A 16984-nucleotide genomic window follows, 5' to 3' on the forward strand; every position below is an offset into this window, starting at 1 on the left:
AGAAACACACATACTCCAGTGTGCACAAGAGTGTTCCCCCAACAAAATTTAAAAAGGAGAGCTTAGATTTATGTCAATTTTGTTCATTTGTGCAGACAAGAAAGTGGCAATATTGGCTGCCTCCATATAGAGCAACTGGGTAGTAGGGACATAGCTGAATAGAGACTTTGCTAGGTATCTTTTTTTAATTTTTGAATTTTGAGCCAAGTGGCCCATTAAAAAATAACACTTACATGAAATCATCCAGACATAAGAATAGCTAATATTTCTACAATGGGCAAGGCAACGAAATACTCAACATTCATGGTCTTATTTAAACCTCATGGCTGAATTCTGAGTTCAATTCTACTTGCCAGATGAGGGGACTGACACTCAGAGAAGAAAGGACTTGCCTGAGATCACATGGCTGGTAGAGCAAGGATTAGACTCCAGGGAATCTGCCCAGAGGCTCCAGGCCACACCAGTCAGCACGCTGCCCCTGACAGCCCTCCCTGCTGCTGGGCACTTGGTGCTGTAGCAGCTTGTGCGCAGGGAGCCAGAGGGGACCCTGAAGCAGCGTTTATGAGGATAAAGAGGAACAGAACATCTCAGAGAAGGGTTTATTACTGTGCAGGGAAGGAAAGAGGAGGAAAGATAGAAAAACAGAAGGGAAACTTTCTAAAGCTGATGAGGTGATTGTGGAATCAGACGTGTGCTTTCTAATGGGGTCACCTCTCCTGTCTTCTCTAAGTACAGAGGCAGGGGATTCAGGCACACATGTGCACACGCATACGCATGCACACATGCACACATGCACACACACACATTGGCTATGAAATACAAAGCCCAAAGAAAGAACTTTCCAAAGCACAGGGTCTGCTTTTTTTTTCTTTTGTTCTTAAAAAGAAAAAAAAGCTCTTGCTTATTCATTTTCTCTCTCTCTCTCTCTCTTTTTTTTTTGTTTTAGCACTGTAAGGCCTCTAGAGAAAAAGATCAGCAAAACAAAATCAGTGATCAGAAATAAACTTTGAAAGGCAATGTTTATAAACCAAGGTCAAAATCAGGCCCCGTCTCTGATCTCAAGCTGTTTTATGGGCAGCCACAGCAAGGGAGGAGACAAAGACCCGCATCCCAGGAGTCGAGTGTCCAAGTTAATAAGAAACAGGAGTTTTCCTCTGACTGAACTGCTGTCTGCATTTCAGCATTTCCTCCACGCCTACAAACACTGATTATGGTTTCTGTAGGTTGTGTCTCCTAGTTCACTAGGTCCTGAAACTTGACATAATAAAATACCCACCTCTGGACAAAAAGAGGGTTTTGGCTAATGTGCTCAATGCCTGTCGGAGAGGGCAAGTATGTACATTCGTTGGTTAGCTGTCATACAGCCTGCTTATATTTATTTAGTAGTAATGAAAATAAGTTGGCATTTGGGTTCTACCCCAAACCTGGCCATGTGACATTAGGCAAATCACATCAGCTTTCTGGGCCACAGATTTTTCATGCACAAACAGAAGAGGGTGGGCTATACCCATCCTCTGGTCCCTTTTAGCCATCCTTGTGTTTTTGTGATTCTTTCTTCTGATCCCTCTTTGAAGCATCCTGTCTCTAGGGAGTGCTATGTCTCTCCTTCTCCCTCAATTTCAGAAAGGAATTCACCCTACCTGTTATAGGTCTTTCCCTCTAAACAGTCCATTATCAATTGACTTCCTTTTTTTCTCCTTGAAACAAATCACATGGAAAAGGGTTTGCATTTCTCCCTCTAGTGCCTTTTAGAGTTGTTATGAGTATCACATCAAATCAGTGAGCTTCATGAAGAGCAGCCTGTTGACCTTGCCAGCTCCCTCCTTTGATCCTTCCTGATCACGGTACTGGTTATTCACACAGAGCATCTGCTAAATATTCATTTTTATAGGTGGAGGTACCACTTTTCCATTATGCCCTGCATGCTCTAAGGTCAAACATTTGACCAAAGAACAAGGAATTATACCTCTGCATAAAAAAAAGATGGGGTAATAGCCTTAAAGAAGGGTCTTTGGAATTTAAAAAAATGCAATCATTATGATGATGATGTATTAATGAAAACAATGAAAATCCAAATAGCTTTAATTTACTGAGCTCTTGCTATGCACCAGATCCTCCACTATGGGCTTTCTGTGAATTACTTCATTCAGTCCTCAAAACCCCATTCAATAAATGGCATCACACTCTTCTTGAATTAAGGCTTAGCCAAATTGTCCATAGTCACACTGTCTATAATTGAAAGAGCTTGGCTGTATTCAAAGATCTTGTAATTTCCCAGCCCTGTGAAAGAAGATCCCCAAGTCATGACTCTTCTCATTAACTCCTGTTTATGTACAGTACCTGTTGTTGCCATAGCACTGACTGGTTGGGACCGCCTTCCACTGCTTATTCCATAGAGTTCAATTTCGTACTCAGTGGCCTCTTTGAGGCCAGTTATGTCCCTGGTTCGTTCGGGGGCAAGTAGGGTTATTTCCATTGGCTCAGACTGCTTTTTGGTATCTCTGATTTTGAGAACAAAACTGTCGAAGACCCCTTCATCAGCTGTCCAGGACAGACGGAAACCGTCTGGGGTGGCATCTGAAACCAGAAGGTTGTCAACTTCTGGCTCGGCTTCTAGACAGGAGAAAATGGTGGGAGGAGGAGAGAGAACATCATTTACCAGCCCATGCAATCTTCTTTTCCAGTGGGGGTGTCAGTATTCAGTGGCCCTGGCTCTCAGAGATAGAAGTGTCCTGAGATACCGAAAATAAAATTATTCAACACAAGCAAAGTAGATCTAGGAGAAGGGAAAGATGGAGTTCACACATTCAATACAGGCCAAGTGGATGCTTGCATATGTGAGTTTTGTCTAAAAGCAATTCTATAAATCCACATCTGGACTCTGCTTTGGCCCCTCCCATGTGTTATTAAACAAGTTCAAAGCCAATAACTTGTTTACATTTGCTCTGTCTTCCGATGGCTGAGTGCCCATCCTCTGTGAGACCTTTTTCTTTTCTTTGAAAAGACAAATAAACCAGTATTAACGATCTGTAGAGTTGCCCATGATGATACTGCTCATTATATTTCCCTTGATCCTGAGCAAAATGTCTTTTAAAATGTTATAAATGTTATGGTCTTTTTACTTTTTTCTCAGAACTGTGGTACTAAAGAATGCTCCCACTCTTGAATTTTTTGCGTGCTTTTTTAACCATTAGATAAATGTTCAGAGGGTAGAATTGAGGCTTGAAACCTCTTGTGCCCCATACTTTGGACTCAAGGTATTGTCTCTGATGGCCTTAACCAGACAAAACTCAATGTCAAGGTAAATTTAGAGCTGAGTTTCCCAAAGTGTACTCAGAGCAAACTATTCTCGTTTGTTCTTCTTCCTTAAAAGGCACCCAGTGTCAAATACTGCCTGGGTAAGTCCCTCTTGGAGAAACACATGCACATTGAGATATTCTGTAAAGCCTTGTTGTCAAGGATCCTATTAAACTATACTTAACTCAGTGGTTCCAAACTTATTTGAACATGGAACTTCTTCACCAAGTAGGAGCTTTGAATATTCTATGGAACTAGTAAAATGGAGAAAGACTTTGGGAAACACAGATTTTTGACTGTTAATGTTGTTAGTGCTATATGTCTCTAGGAATTATTATTCATCTTGAGAAAATTATGGATTTAGTCTGTGTTGAAAAATATCTATGACATTAGGGTTTACCAGTATAATAGGTCTGCAGTTGGGTTTTCAATAACTAGCCCACCTGGTAAGTTTATCAAATCACAGTTGACATTTTTGAGATGGCAAATGCTGTTAGTAAGTCTTCGAAATATACTCATCAGTATATTTCTTTTGAGAAGGCTGAAGCATAAGTGAGGACCAGTCAGGATGTACACAAAAGAGGGTGATGTGGAATAAGCACACAAGAACTATGGACAAGACATGGTCTAAATAAGGACTTGAGATGCCAAGTGGAAAACATTTTGACCTTCTCATTTCTGGAGAGGGAGATGAGGAATGTTTGGTAGAGACATCAGACAAGGGAGAGTGTGGTGGGGGAAACACAAAAGAACAGGCCACATCTATGGATTCAGCAGAGAAACATGGACAAGGATGTTAAAACCATGGTGATGTGGTAGATGGATTACATGGAAGGGAACCAAGGAGAGGAGAAAATGGCTCACTTGAATCCAAATACCTGTAACAATCTCAGCCCTCAAGGGCTTGGTTTGGTGCCCTTGTGTGAAGCCAGAGACCATAACCTCATAACCAATCCCAGTTATGAGGCCTCTAAGCTCCAACTTCCTCTGGGTTCCTGAAAGTGTGAATTCCTGGGGGTCCAGCAGCTTCCCAGAATCCACCACCGTTACTAGGAAGCTGTCAAAGGCATTCTCCGATGCCATCCAGGAAATTGTGAACCCGTAGGGATTAATGTCGGAAATTGTTAGGTTTTCCAGAAGGGGCAGGGCCTCTGAAAGAAGGGAGGAGTGAAAATAACTCAGGTTAGCAGCACTGACCCTGCAGGGATAGCACAAGTATCCACGGATACTGAGAGATACCCAAGCAAACACTGTGTTAAATTCTGAGAAAACGAATATTTAGTAAGAGCTTACTGGATGCCAGATAATGTTATCTTGTATAAATCTCTCAACAGGCCTATGAGATAGATATTATTCCCATTATACAGGCAAAAAAGCTCGAGTTTCAAAGAGGTTGATTGGCTTGGCCAAAGTCAGAGAGCTAATATGTGATAGATCAAGGTTTTTAGCTGGGTCTCACTCCAAAGGCCATACATTTTCCCCTATATAACTGGATATCTTGTGTTGGGTTTGGACCTCTTTCTCTATTTCCCACTGTCTTCTGGTCTTGAAGGAAATCAGCTCCCCCACCCCCCCAAATTGATATATTTCCTTTTAGGTATACTTCATATGTTTCCATTTCACTTCTAGTTCACATTTTGAATAAAGTTAATGAGGCCCATGAGTGACATACTTCTTCTAAGCTGAAATAGGAGGAGGGGGTAAGAATTTTTTCACGTGGCAGAATTTAAAAATTAGGGTAACAGTCCAGTAAGGAATACTAGGATTCACTAATTCTTTTGCAGTTTGTTTTTTTCCTGGATAAAGTAGGAGATAAGGACATGTCTAGATCTTTAATAAGTTCTGTTGTCATCTGTTCATTCATTCACCAAACATCCGTGTCCCAGGCACCCTTATTTCTTAGGCACCAAGGGGCCTTTTTACACACAGGGATTTCCGAAGAGAGTGAGGTTATATCAGCCAAGTTTCTAAGTGCTAAGTTCTAAGTCCCAATTGACAAGGCTTCATGTCTATTCTCCCATTTGATCTTCACAATGACACTGTGAAATAGCTACTGCTACCTACCCCTTTTCCCCCATGACGTCTAAGGAAACAGAGGTCAATGACTTATATGCAGGATTCCAAATCTACTGGGTGGCTATGCTGGGCTCCCACCCAGGCCATCTGATTTCAAGTTCAATGCTCTTTCCACACCCTAAGCCAATGTCTGATTAGTCAACCCCTTCAGGGCTGGAAAGTCCAGAGGCATAAATAGGATTGGTAGAGAAGGTCCAGGGCTTCCCTCTTGAGCAAAACAAAACACAGTAATAGCGAATGTATTTTTTATCGGAGGGGGCATGGGGCTGGGAACTCCATGACCAAGCTGCTTTAGCTACACCTAGTTTACAGTCTTCTTTTCCATTGCTTCTAAATGGAAACTTTCAAAGAGATAACTGACCTTACACTAATGCCCAGAGTCTAATCCACAGGATGCAAAGAAAAATATTTTACAAAGAAATCGTTGGTGACTGAATGAACAAGTGAATGAATATCCTCATCCCCAAAGCAGAGATTTAAATTTTGTTTTTGCTTGGACTTCCTGTATTGATTTAACACACTTGGTGTTTGTTTTGAGACTTTTTTTTCCAGGTAAGGATCTCCCGAAAATCATAACTCTATTGAAGGCAAAGATGAAAACACTTATACTGCGCAAACAGACTTCTTTGTCTGCAGGACAATGGCTCAAGTTCTGTTGCTGAGTTTATTTAGGTAAGTGGCGCCTCTTTGGATAGCTAGGCTCTGTGCACCTCCACACCATCAAAGCAGTGAATTCCTGTGAAAAGCGGGGCATTCAGGCTAATTAGTCAATCAAAGGCTTGTTATTTATAGTCATTCATGTTCAGCTTTTTTTTCTTTTTTAAAATATGCTTCTTTTAAACTCAGGGTCTTTTCACTTCAAGGATTAGCTGAGACAATGCTGTAACCAGATCTAGGATTCCCAAGACCAGCCCTCCCAGACTGCCTTTCTTCTCCCCATTCTGCGGGAGGTCCTGTGGGAGGCTACAAGTGATGACCTGATAGGGTGTGTGGCTGGCCATTCCTCCCCTCCTGTGCATCAGAAGACAAGAGAATGGGAGCCCCCTTGACTCCCTCTCATGCCTCACTAAGAAATGACCATGTTTTGCATTTGAAGACTTGTCTGAATGTCTGAATTCACAGTAGGCAACAGGACAGAAAATATAACCACGTTTTGATCTCACATTAAAACATGTCCAGTGTTTTCCTGAAAATAATAAGTCATGATTTCATAACAATACCTGCTAAGTTTCTATCTATACTTGTTTACTTTTAAGAATGCTACTTCCCTCCTACTGCTAGGAAACAGCAGAAAGAATCCAGCATCTGTAAGATGCCTACTGGATGCCAGGCTGTTAAACTTTATCATATCCATTTAATTCCTGAGACAAGGCTGACAGAAATGGCTGTAGGGGGCCCTTCTTCAAATATAAGGCAATTGGAATTCAGAGCAGGTTATGCAGCTAAGAAGATGTGGGGGAAGTTCAGAAACACTCAGGCCTGATATCAAAACCCTCATACTTTTGGATCATCATGTCTGCTTCCAATTAAATATTTAATTGAACTTATTAACATATCTTATTGGTGGCAATTTCAATGCTGGGAGAGGCCTGGTTTAATGTGAGAATCAGCAGGCAAAGTCAGTCTCCTGAAAATTATCACTACTGGAAGGCAAGAAACTTCTAAATATTTTCTGAGGTCTGTCACGCTACAGATTTGGTAAACTGATGCCATATGCAGCCTTTGCCATTGATTTGGATAATCTCAGGAAAGAAAATGGAAAGCCATGTCTTTTTTATGTAATTCTTCAATAATTCAAAGAAAGGTTGGAGGTCAAGTTCAATAAATGGGTAAGCTTCAATTAAGTTTGGATTTATCTGCTACCCTAGGTCAAACCTCCAGTAATTTCTTGTGGATGCTGACTTAAGACAAAGTGTTTTTTTTTTTTTTAAAGAAAAAGATAAATTATTATATTTCTGGGGCAAGTGGTTTATAAACTGCCTTACCTAGTATGATTTATGGCCAAAATTCCTGCTCTAGGCTGTTGGTAACAGCACTCACTCTTCAGCCAGAATTGCTAAAATATGGATCAGCCTATAAAGCTGATCCAAGACAGGGAAATCCTTGGTAGCTTTATGCAACTGTTGAGGACATGGTCTCCATGTCCCATGAAGAGCTGAAAAATATCCCTCTTTGCAATAGGATCTGTTCTCTCCTCACTTATACATTTACATCTGGAATGAAGACTCTCCTGGGGTTGACCTTCCCTTTAGAATGCCTATCACCTTTCCTCTCTGCTGTTTTCCATCTCAAAATCCTAAATGGACAAGTGAGAACCTTTGAATGAGTACCTGTCACGACAAAAGCAGTGAGGGGTCTGGTGGGGTTCCCAGCCCAGGTGGTCCCTGCCACACTAATGTCATAGCCAGTGTTCTCCACCAAGCCCGTGATGTGAGCATGCTGTGTGTCTCCTGAGACCGTGAATTGCTGGGGATTATACAGCGACTCAGAATCGCTAACATTGACAACAATCTTTGCAAAAGGCCCGGCTCGAGTGGTCCAGGACACGTTGAAGCTGTCAGGAGTAACATTGCTAAGGATTAGCATGCCCAACTGTGGCTCTGGCTCTGAAGGGAGAGGAACATGGGCAAAAGAGAAAGGAGAGACATTATTAGCAGAAGCAGTTGATTTTTCCAAAATATAGACATAGGACATAAAAGTGCCAATCCCTCCAAATATTTGCAGAAAGGTAGTATATTAGGTTGTGGCTACACTTGCATTGACTGATGCTAGAGAATATACTTTCTCTGCAGGTATGGATGTGCATTCTTTAGAAGTATAGACACAACCACTTGCTGGCCTTATGAAGGTTTGCAGTGGGGCACTAGCTCTGTAATATGTTCTAAGAAAAGTAGCTTTATAGTAAAGTATGTATGGGTATTCTAGCTCACCCTAGAGATTCACAAAGCATGAGAGCATTTTATAGCCTCTGAAATGCTGGTTCTGTGAAAAAGAAAAACTACTTAATTTTGTGCAGCCCAGAATTTCATGAACTTATTGATCAATGGATACCCTTTCAAGGGATATTCTTTGAACCTCTCAAGGAGCACAAACTTCTTGAGCACCTCTTAGGAAATGCTACTTTGAAGTTTCCTTATTTAGTTTTCTTTTGATCTAGTTGGATTGTACAAATTAAAGGCTAATGTCCATACAAGAGAAATTCTCCATAGTATTTAGAAATCCAAAGGTTTTCTATATACCATAATAAAATCTGCATCTTATCCTAAATAGTGTAAAGGTAGAAATGGCTTTCATTAAAAATTTTTTGGTGTATGCAAAAGTTAAAAGAAAATTTAAAGTTAGATATTACTAGAAAATTCACTTACTGGATAATTTGGAAAGATAAGTTGTTCCCCTGGAGGTTAATATTCTCTTGTCCCTTAAGGACTAAGATATCAGTGATCAAGGCAACTCATTTTGTAATGTAGGGGGGCCTGTACTGCTGGTGTCCACTGAGATGTATATAATTTGGCCTCCTCAATGCACATTTATCAAGTAGTACTAACTTTAAAGTAAGTTCAACTCAAACTTTATTTTATAAAGAGGCAACAGTCCTGCAGGGGTGAGGTACCAGGGTCAGCATCAAAGGTTGGGAAGAAGCAGACTATTTCTTCCAAGGACTTGGTAGTGGTTTTGCTGTAGCTCCAGCATTAGGAGGAAAGAAGGGGCTCATCTGGATAAACTTTAACTGGACAGTTGCATAGTATAATTTGATGCCATAAAGTCTCTAAGGGCAAAAAGAATCTGGTCCCAAAGCAAAAGATAGCTGTAAGTAATGGCACAGGATTTCCAACTTAGCAATTAGTTTGAGAAGATAATGATGCTACAATTTTTAGCCATTGGCATAAATTACTTCAACCTACACTAAAGGTGGAACCTCCAAATGGGCCTCTGTTTGCTCTTTCCCTGTGTTTTGCTGCGACAGCAATCTCTCAGATTAAGGATGCGTGTCAGGATCCTTCTCATGCCACCAGACAGAGACTGGCAGTGTGAACACATTCACCATGCAGAGTAAGACCTAGCTTCTCACGGCCAGCTTGAATGCCAGCTGCCTCCCAAAGGGTGCAACCAAGCTCAGGGGTGAGGTGCAAGGAAAACCTTGAAGAGAGAGTGAGAGATAAGGTAATGACCAGTGTTCCATGCAAGCTGGGATTTCTTCCTCTCACCACTTACAACGCTTTGAAAAAATTCTCGGACATGCCACCTGCTTTCAAGAAACACAGATATTTTCAAAAATGTAATGTTCTGAATGTTCACCACATGCACCAAGATTTGGACAAGATGACAGATGAAAGAAGACTGACATTCTGTGACAGGTGTCAGTAGATGACAAAACATGCTTGGTGGGGTAAATGTCAAAAGAAAACAGACCGTTTGTAGGGAATGCAAGCAAATAAACGTGTCAAGAACAAGAAGCGACCACTGGGTCCTCTGGCTTTGCAAGTGTGTGTTAGGGTCTTTGCATGCTACTGGGACCATGTTTTAGAGTCTTGGGGGAGAGAAAGAGTATGTAGATCATTCTGACCAGGGAACCCAAACTGGCATGCATACACCTCTTTGAAGATGTCATAGGCAAACTCTGATTAGACCACAGGCAGATGGATAATGGGTGGAACTGGAAATGATTATTCAAGATCAGATGAGAAGGATGATGTAGAAATTCAACCAAAGCAAGTCAGGTTAAGTCTATACAAACAAAAAGAGTACCTCCCGATGTGAGTGCACATTTAGGAGAAAGAGGTTGGCTTTGGGATGATTTTTTTTTTTTAAGTTTTAAAGCTCTGACTTGGGTGGCCCTGTCAAATTTGAGAAAGATCTGGAGGAACCAGGAGGATGAAAAATGGGTAGCAAGTGATTTTTGGGGGCAATGCTCCCCAGACGAAGTTCAATGGAGAGTGAAGAAGCCATGATGGGAAATACCTGTGGTTGCCTGGACCATCAGAGTCCGAGCACAGTGCCCGCCAATCAGCCCATGAAGGTGGGCAGTGTAATTAGACGACGCTTTGAGGTTGGTGATGATAGAGCTGCGAGATGCTGCAGGTGTAGAAAGCACCTCCGTCTCCTGGCTGTGGTCAGAATTCCTAACTTCGATAAGAAAGCTATCAAAGGCAGCCTCTTGGGCTTTCCATGAGAGGGCCACACTGGCCCAGGTCACATTTGAGACCGTGAGGTGGCTCAGGAGAGGTTCGGCCACTAAAGCAAGCAGACAAAAATATGAAAGTGTGTCAATTTCGGGGAGCCTGGGTGGCTCAGTCGGTTAAGCTTCCGACTTCAGCTCAGGTCACGATCTCACAGTTCATGGGTTCGAGCCCCACGTAGGGCTCTGTGCTGACAGCCAGCTCAGAGCCTGAAGCCTGTTGTGGATTCTGTGTCTCCTTCTCTCTCTGACCCTCCCCTGCTTACACTGTCTCTCTCTCTCAGAAATAAAGCTTTAAGAAAAATTAAAAAAAAGAAAAAAGAAAGTGTATCAATTTAAAACACTGTTACAATAGAGTAAAAAACCAAAACATGTAAGACTAAATCCATAAAGTTTTAGACTTCACCCTTTGGTAAAGGAACTTGCCTTTGCTGAAGCCCGGTTTGAGCCATGAGAAACAAACATACAGAGCTGAATAATTTTCTCCATTAGGTTTTTGTGTACTTGAATATGGCGAAGACGACAGCTAGACCACCCTGCTGACAAGCTGTAGTCTCACGTAGAATGAGGACAGAGCCTCCCTCAGCCATGGGTGACTTAAGTGTTAGATGATTTTGATGCTACAATGTCAGCCTTTTTCTTGGATTCATTGTCCAAAATGTGCTAAGAATGCTAAGAAGGCTAGGCTTTTCCTTTCACGTTCAAATAGAGAATTCTCTTTTGCGGCATGCCAGAGAGGGCTTCACATAGGATGTATACAATAGATGCTACATTTAAGTGAGAGGGGCTTACACTCCGATGGACCGAGTCCTTGTATAAACATGACTACTTCTATTTTTGCCATCAACCACTCACTCTTCTGGTGGCAAGACAGCCTGTTCAGGTCTTTTCTCCTACAGGCTGCATTGGTCTTGGGATGGTCTGGATGGCACCATCTCCTTGTGCACCCATCTGGTTAGTAATCTCCTTTTTTTTTAAATCACTTTCCAAGTTGAAAAAAAAAATAACAGCACCAACACAATTTCATTAAATCATTGGAACATTTGGGTATTTGGAGGCCAAAGATATTAGGATAATACAAAATATAATTTTAGGCTTTTTTGAGGCAGACATCTTTCCAAATCAAGGACAACTCTTGCATTTTAGGTATGGAAGGGCAGAATTCTTTTCTCCAGATTCCATATGGCCATCTGGACCAAACTACATTTTATGCTGCAAACATCCTGGTCAGTAATAGATCAGGCAAAGGGCTTAATGGAAATCCACCATTTGGGCTGCTGTTGGAAGAGAGTTACGTTAAGTATTGCTCCAGCCTAGCACTGTGGAACAGTTAATGCACTGTGGCTTCACCCTGCAAAGAAGGAGTGAAGGAGCGGCTTCACCCTGCAAAGAAGACTCTGGAGAGAGGGTGTCAGACATGGGAGAAAGCAGATGTACCTGTGGTGGCTGTGGCACTGACGGTTTTGGTCCAGAGGCTGGGAGCGAGTCCCGAGAGGTAGACAATAAAATGATTATTAGGGTGTAGCCCTGAGATGTGGGCAGTTCGTTCAGCACCAGAGATATTATATTCCATCGTCTCAAAAAACCTATTGGAATCAACAATTTCAATGGTAAAGGTCTCGAAGGCCCCATCGGTGGCTGTCCAGGAGAGATTGAAGCTCTCAGCAGTTATGTCAGAAACAGTTAGGTTTCCAATTTCAGGTTCTGTGGCTGAAAAAGGAGGGGTAGGAGAGAGGAAAAACATAAATGAATTTGGGTTGATTATTTGGCTTGTGTTTTAAGATTGAGGCTGTTAAGAGAACTGTGGCTGGGTAGAAAGACCTGCTAGTTCAGGGTTAAGGGGAAATGAAGCAGTGTTACCAGGCAGTGCCAGAGGGAGAGAAAATGGGGATTTGTTAAGAGAAGAAAAGAGGAAGGTCTGGCCAGTGGGATTTCCCTGCTCTGGAGCAGCCATATATGATCAGGCTGGCTAAGATCCCATGTGTGAGAAGACATCTGAATGATGTCAGCAACAACCTCAGTACCTAAGCTCAGATGCTCCCGGGAGACCCACCGCAGGGACGTTGGCCATCGGTCAAGAGATATGAGTGCTGGCAGACTCGGCTCCCTCCTGCAGGCGTCCTTTGCTTTGAGGGAGCTCCCATCTCTTTAAATAAAGGCTAAATAATTCTGATGCCATCACCTCCCCAAGGTGGTACCCTGAGGCTTCTGATTTTGTGACTTAAAGGGAACTGGCAATGTGTCAGTGTGATTCTTGGTATTTTCATCATACTTCTGACAAGGGCCAGCTGCTTTCATATTTTGCTAGAATAGCTCATCCTCTCTTAACTGCCTCTACGTGGGCCAAGAAAGCTACTACTCGTATTGCCAACCAAGAGAGCTGAGCTGAGGCAAGGCAGTCAGGCAACCCGTTTGGCCAAGAAATAACATTTTGTCTTGGAGATGGTCCTACCAGTGCTTTTCTGTGCAACTGGACTAAAATATGCAGAAAGAGGAAGCAAGATGTGAGAAGCAAGCAGTGCCTCTCTAGTAGGGAAGGGGAAGGCCTTCCCATCCCATCAGATTTGGTGAGACACAGATCGGATGGGATCACAGCCCTTCCTCCCCTCAAACCATTTCATCAGAAACAGGAATGTTGCTATCATTAAAAAGAAAAAAAAAAAACACAAAAAAATATGAAGGGCACCCAACCACAAGGTCTGTGGGAAAGATCAGAAGTGGCAAGTGATTTCTCTTGCCTTCTGGGAAGGGATGATCTATGGAAGTCCGATAACATTGCCAGTTGCAATTTCTAGGCCTTTCAAGGTCACCGCTCATACAGTGGCTGTCTGTATTCTGTTGATTTCAGCAAGGGTTATTGAAACGATGGAGGCTAAAATGCATATCTATGCTTTGGCTGGAATCAATGAGGTCATTTAGGCACGAAGGTTTGGTTGCAATAATTATCTAAAAATGGGGCAGCGTCTGCAAAACCAAGCAAGACAGCCTCTACTGCGCTTCAAACCAATGGAGGCATACAGGAAGATGCGCAGTGGAGAACAGTGCTGGGGGAGGCTGCTCACTGAGGCAGGCCCCTGGGGAAACACTGACTGCCTCCTCACCGGAGTGGAAGGTGAGTAAGGTGCTGCACACAGTCCTGGCTCAGTGCTGGGAGTGAGTCATATGCAAAAGCCAGCACTCCAGGGAGCAACTCTTGATTAAAAGAGCAAAAAAGGCATTGGATCTTTGACATTCATTGCCTGGGACATTCCTTGCTTCAAATGCTGCTGTGTGTACTTCTCTGAATGAATGGCTTTTTCTTTGGTACTGTCTCCAGTCATAATTGTGTGATTTTTTTTTTCTTTTTGGTCTAGCTATTTGCTAATTTGGTGTTCTAACAATGACTCAGTATCTGAGAGAATTGCTTGGAGGAGGGTAATTCAGTTCTCTTATTATACTGTGTGCATTTTAAAGAAACACTTAAATTAAAACATTTCTTTTAAATGCAAGAACCGCAGTGCCCATACCCTTGAGGGATTTGGGATACTAAAGCGCCTTTTCCAACTAGCAAAAAGGCTTTGTAAAGTAAATAATCTGTGCTCTACCAGAACTCACACATGGCAAGGGACAGCTTTTAGTTATAGCTCAGCACTGGAAAAGAGAGTTAAAACCATCAGGCTGTCTCCTGAAATGGAAGGTCATCATTCAAAAGAGAGGTAGTGGTAGGAAGTCTGGGGGAGGCTGGAGGCTAGAGGCTGGAGGTCAGAAAAGGCAACCTCTTTATCATTCATCTTCTAAATGGCAGAGGCATCTAGACCAAGGCACAGCTTACAGGCAGGTCTCTGGGCATGCATGGCCAGCCACCAAGGAGCAGAAGGGAAGGACTTGGACATGGAGAGAAGCTGAATATCTATAAAGTTTCTTGGAGAGAAAGCAGGGTGGCTTGGGGAGGGACATCAACAGTGGGGAGGAAGGTACCTGTGGAGGCCTCAGCAGAGAGCACTGGTGTTCTATAGCCCCCAATCACCCCATAGATGGTGACTCTATAAGGGGTGGCAGCCTTGAGGCCTGGGACGTCCACAGCCCGCAGGCTGCCGGGCACGGTGAGGTTCTGAGCTGTCTCCACCCAGTTCGCCTCCTGCACCTGAATGACAAAGTGCTCATAGGCCTGGTCAGTTGTGGTCCAGTTGAGTCTGAGGCCATTCCAGCCAACCTCGGTCACAGCTATGTCCCCCACCTGGGGGAGCTCCTCTGAAGAAGGACAGAGACGTTATTTGTCAGTTCTGCAAAGCAAAAAAAGGAGGAAACCCAACATCCCACAGCCCAGCTCTAGGGAAGAGAGAAAGAGGCAAGAGAATTTTTGCATGCCAGCATGGTCATTCTTGGTCTCTGGGCATTTATTTCCAACTTGAACTGTGGCATTCTGGCCACAGCCCTTTGTCAGTAGTTGAAAATGGTCAGAAAAGGGAAGATCTGCGTTGTTCATCCTTGAGATGACAATGCTGTCCAGGTCACTGCCCATCCCACCAGGGAGTCTGCATATGCATGGCCAGAAACGAAAGGACAGTTGGAAAAGAAGGACTGTGGGTCAGGGAAAGGGAGGTAAGGGATGTTAAAAGCGAGGGCTTTGGAGGCATCTGGGTCTAGGCTGGAATTCCAACAATGATCTTTATTAGCCAGGTCATCTTGGGCCTATCACCCAGCTCATCTCTGAGTCTCACTCTCCTCACCCATAGTGGGAGCTGACAGTACAATATCATTGGACGGTGTGATGGTTAGATACCATTTATAAACCCCTGAGTATCATACCTGACCCGTCATGAGTGCCTAGTAAGTGGCTGTCCAAGAAATACATCATTGTTTAGATGTTTCCCCTTGGAACTTCTCAGCCATACTAGAGAGAATTATCTGCCTCATTTCAAGACTTCAAGTTGGAGGGGCGCCTGGGTGGCTTAGTCGGTTAAGCATCTGACTTTTGCTTAGGTCATGATCTCGTGGTTCATGGGTTCGAGCCCCATGTCGGGCTCTGTGCTGACTTCTAGCTCAGAGCCTGGAGCCTATTTCAGAGTCTGTGTCTCCCTCTCTCTCTGACTCTCCCCTGCTCATGCTCTCTCTCTCTCTCTCTCTCTCTCCCCCCCTAGAAATAAATAAAAACCATTAAAAAAAAAAAGACTTCACGTTGGAGACACTGTCTTTCTTATTGCCAGGCCACCTGCTATCAGACAGGCTTTATAAAGAGTATGTTGTCGCAGACTGACGTGTCTGATGTTTTGTCTCTGGACTCTACTTGGCTTTTAGGGATCTGCGTTGATTCTTGGCTTGGTTCTTGGCTTGGTTCTTTTCCTCCCACCTTCTGCTAGTACTTTGTGCCTGAACAAAGAATTGCTGCATCATGAAGCAAAGCCATTTATGCAAAATGAGTGCCCGCTTTTAATTAAAAGTGCTTATGTTTTGCTCAGTCAATGGTGCAGAGCAGGGCCCACTACTGATCTTTCTACCATGTAGCAAGGAGATTCAATGTTTTTCTTATTGCTGATTTTAGAAAGTCTCGATTCTGAATACGGGAAAACCCACTGATTAGTGGAACATCTCTCAGGCTTAAATGCAACCTCTCAGACTCTTTGTAAAGGCTGACATGGCCATGGATTTGAAGTTAGAAAAAGAAAATATCTGTAAGGATTCCAGCCAAAAAAGATGCACCTGAGACACTTGTTCTCAGTGCCCGTGAGTCTCAGCAAACTCAGCTTTTTTTTTTTTTAATGTTTTATTTCTTTCTAGGAGAGAGAGAGAGACAGCATGAGCAGGGGAGGGGAACTCAGCTTTTTAGAGGGGCTGTATTCAAATGACCATGTAGCCTCAGTGCTCCCTGTGGGGGTACTGGCAAAGGCAGTCCTCTCTGCCCTCTTAGCTCGCCAAGAAGAGCTGTTCATTTATCTGTCACATAGTGGGGCTTCTGGTAATGTTTCATGTGCAGAAGGAATTATGTTGTTACAGATAGAGACCGTTAGCATCTATAATTAGATCACAGGTGCCTCACAAGCCCCATTGGCTCACTAGGTCTGAAGACATTCCAGGCAGTACCAGACAACACTAACCCGGCCAGGAGAGCTGGATTGCAACATTGCCCTTCTCATTTTTGGAATTGTGTATAGTTTCTCACAAGGACCAACTTTACTTGGTATATGTGAGCAAGGAGAAAAATTTATTTGAACTAGGTTATTTGGGTGGTAGTGTCAAAACACAGGATAGATAGAGAAGGGCATGGACTGAGGGCCCAGCATAAGAACCCAATTACCAAAAATTTGGCCCATTTGCCCCCTTTATAAAGCAGTGTCTAAAAATTCATGAACAGCAGAGTTTCCAATAACAGATGGAGGAACATATTTCCAGGGGACAAATTGAGATAAATTGTTTTTCCTCCTTAAACTGAATGAAAAACATTGAAGTCAAATGTGG

The 16984-nt window shown here is 43.0% G+C and overlaps 1 protein-coding gene across 6 annotated transcripts in view; it reads right to left on the reverse strand.

The window, feature by feature from the left end:
* TNC (tenascin C) overlaps positions 1–16984 on the reverse strand; it is a 96928-nt gene that overhangs the window by 24478 nt on the left and 55466 nt on the right. Inside the window, exons 14-18 of one of the 6 annotated variants that reach the window (XM_077769930.1) lie at positions 14507–14779; positions 11987–12259; positions 7704–7979; positions 4176–4448; positions 2341–2613 (exon numbers count right to left, since the gene is read on the reverse strand). The exons of 1 other annotated variant lie outside the window; for it this stretch is intronic. In XM_077769930.1, the coding sequence (XP_077626056.1) occupies positions 2341–2613; positions 4176–4448; positions 7704–7979; positions 11987–12259; positions 14507–14779 (1368 nt within the window). The remainder of the gene's footprint in view (positions 1–2340; positions 2614–4175; positions 4449–7703; positions 7980–11986; positions 12260–14506; positions 14780–16984) is intronic. 4 more of the 6 variants (XM_077769924.1, XM_077769927.1, XM_077769925.1 and 1 more) reach the window with 4 other exon arrangements.

This window comes from Crocuta crocuta, unplaced genomic scaffold (assembly GCF_008692635.1).
Source record: "Crocuta crocuta isolate KB4526 unplaced genomic scaffold, BGI_CrCroc_1.0 scaffold95, whole genome shotgun sequence".
Lineage (NCBI taxonomy): Eukaryota > Metazoa > Chordata > Mammalia > Carnivora > Hyaenidae > Crocuta > Crocuta crocuta.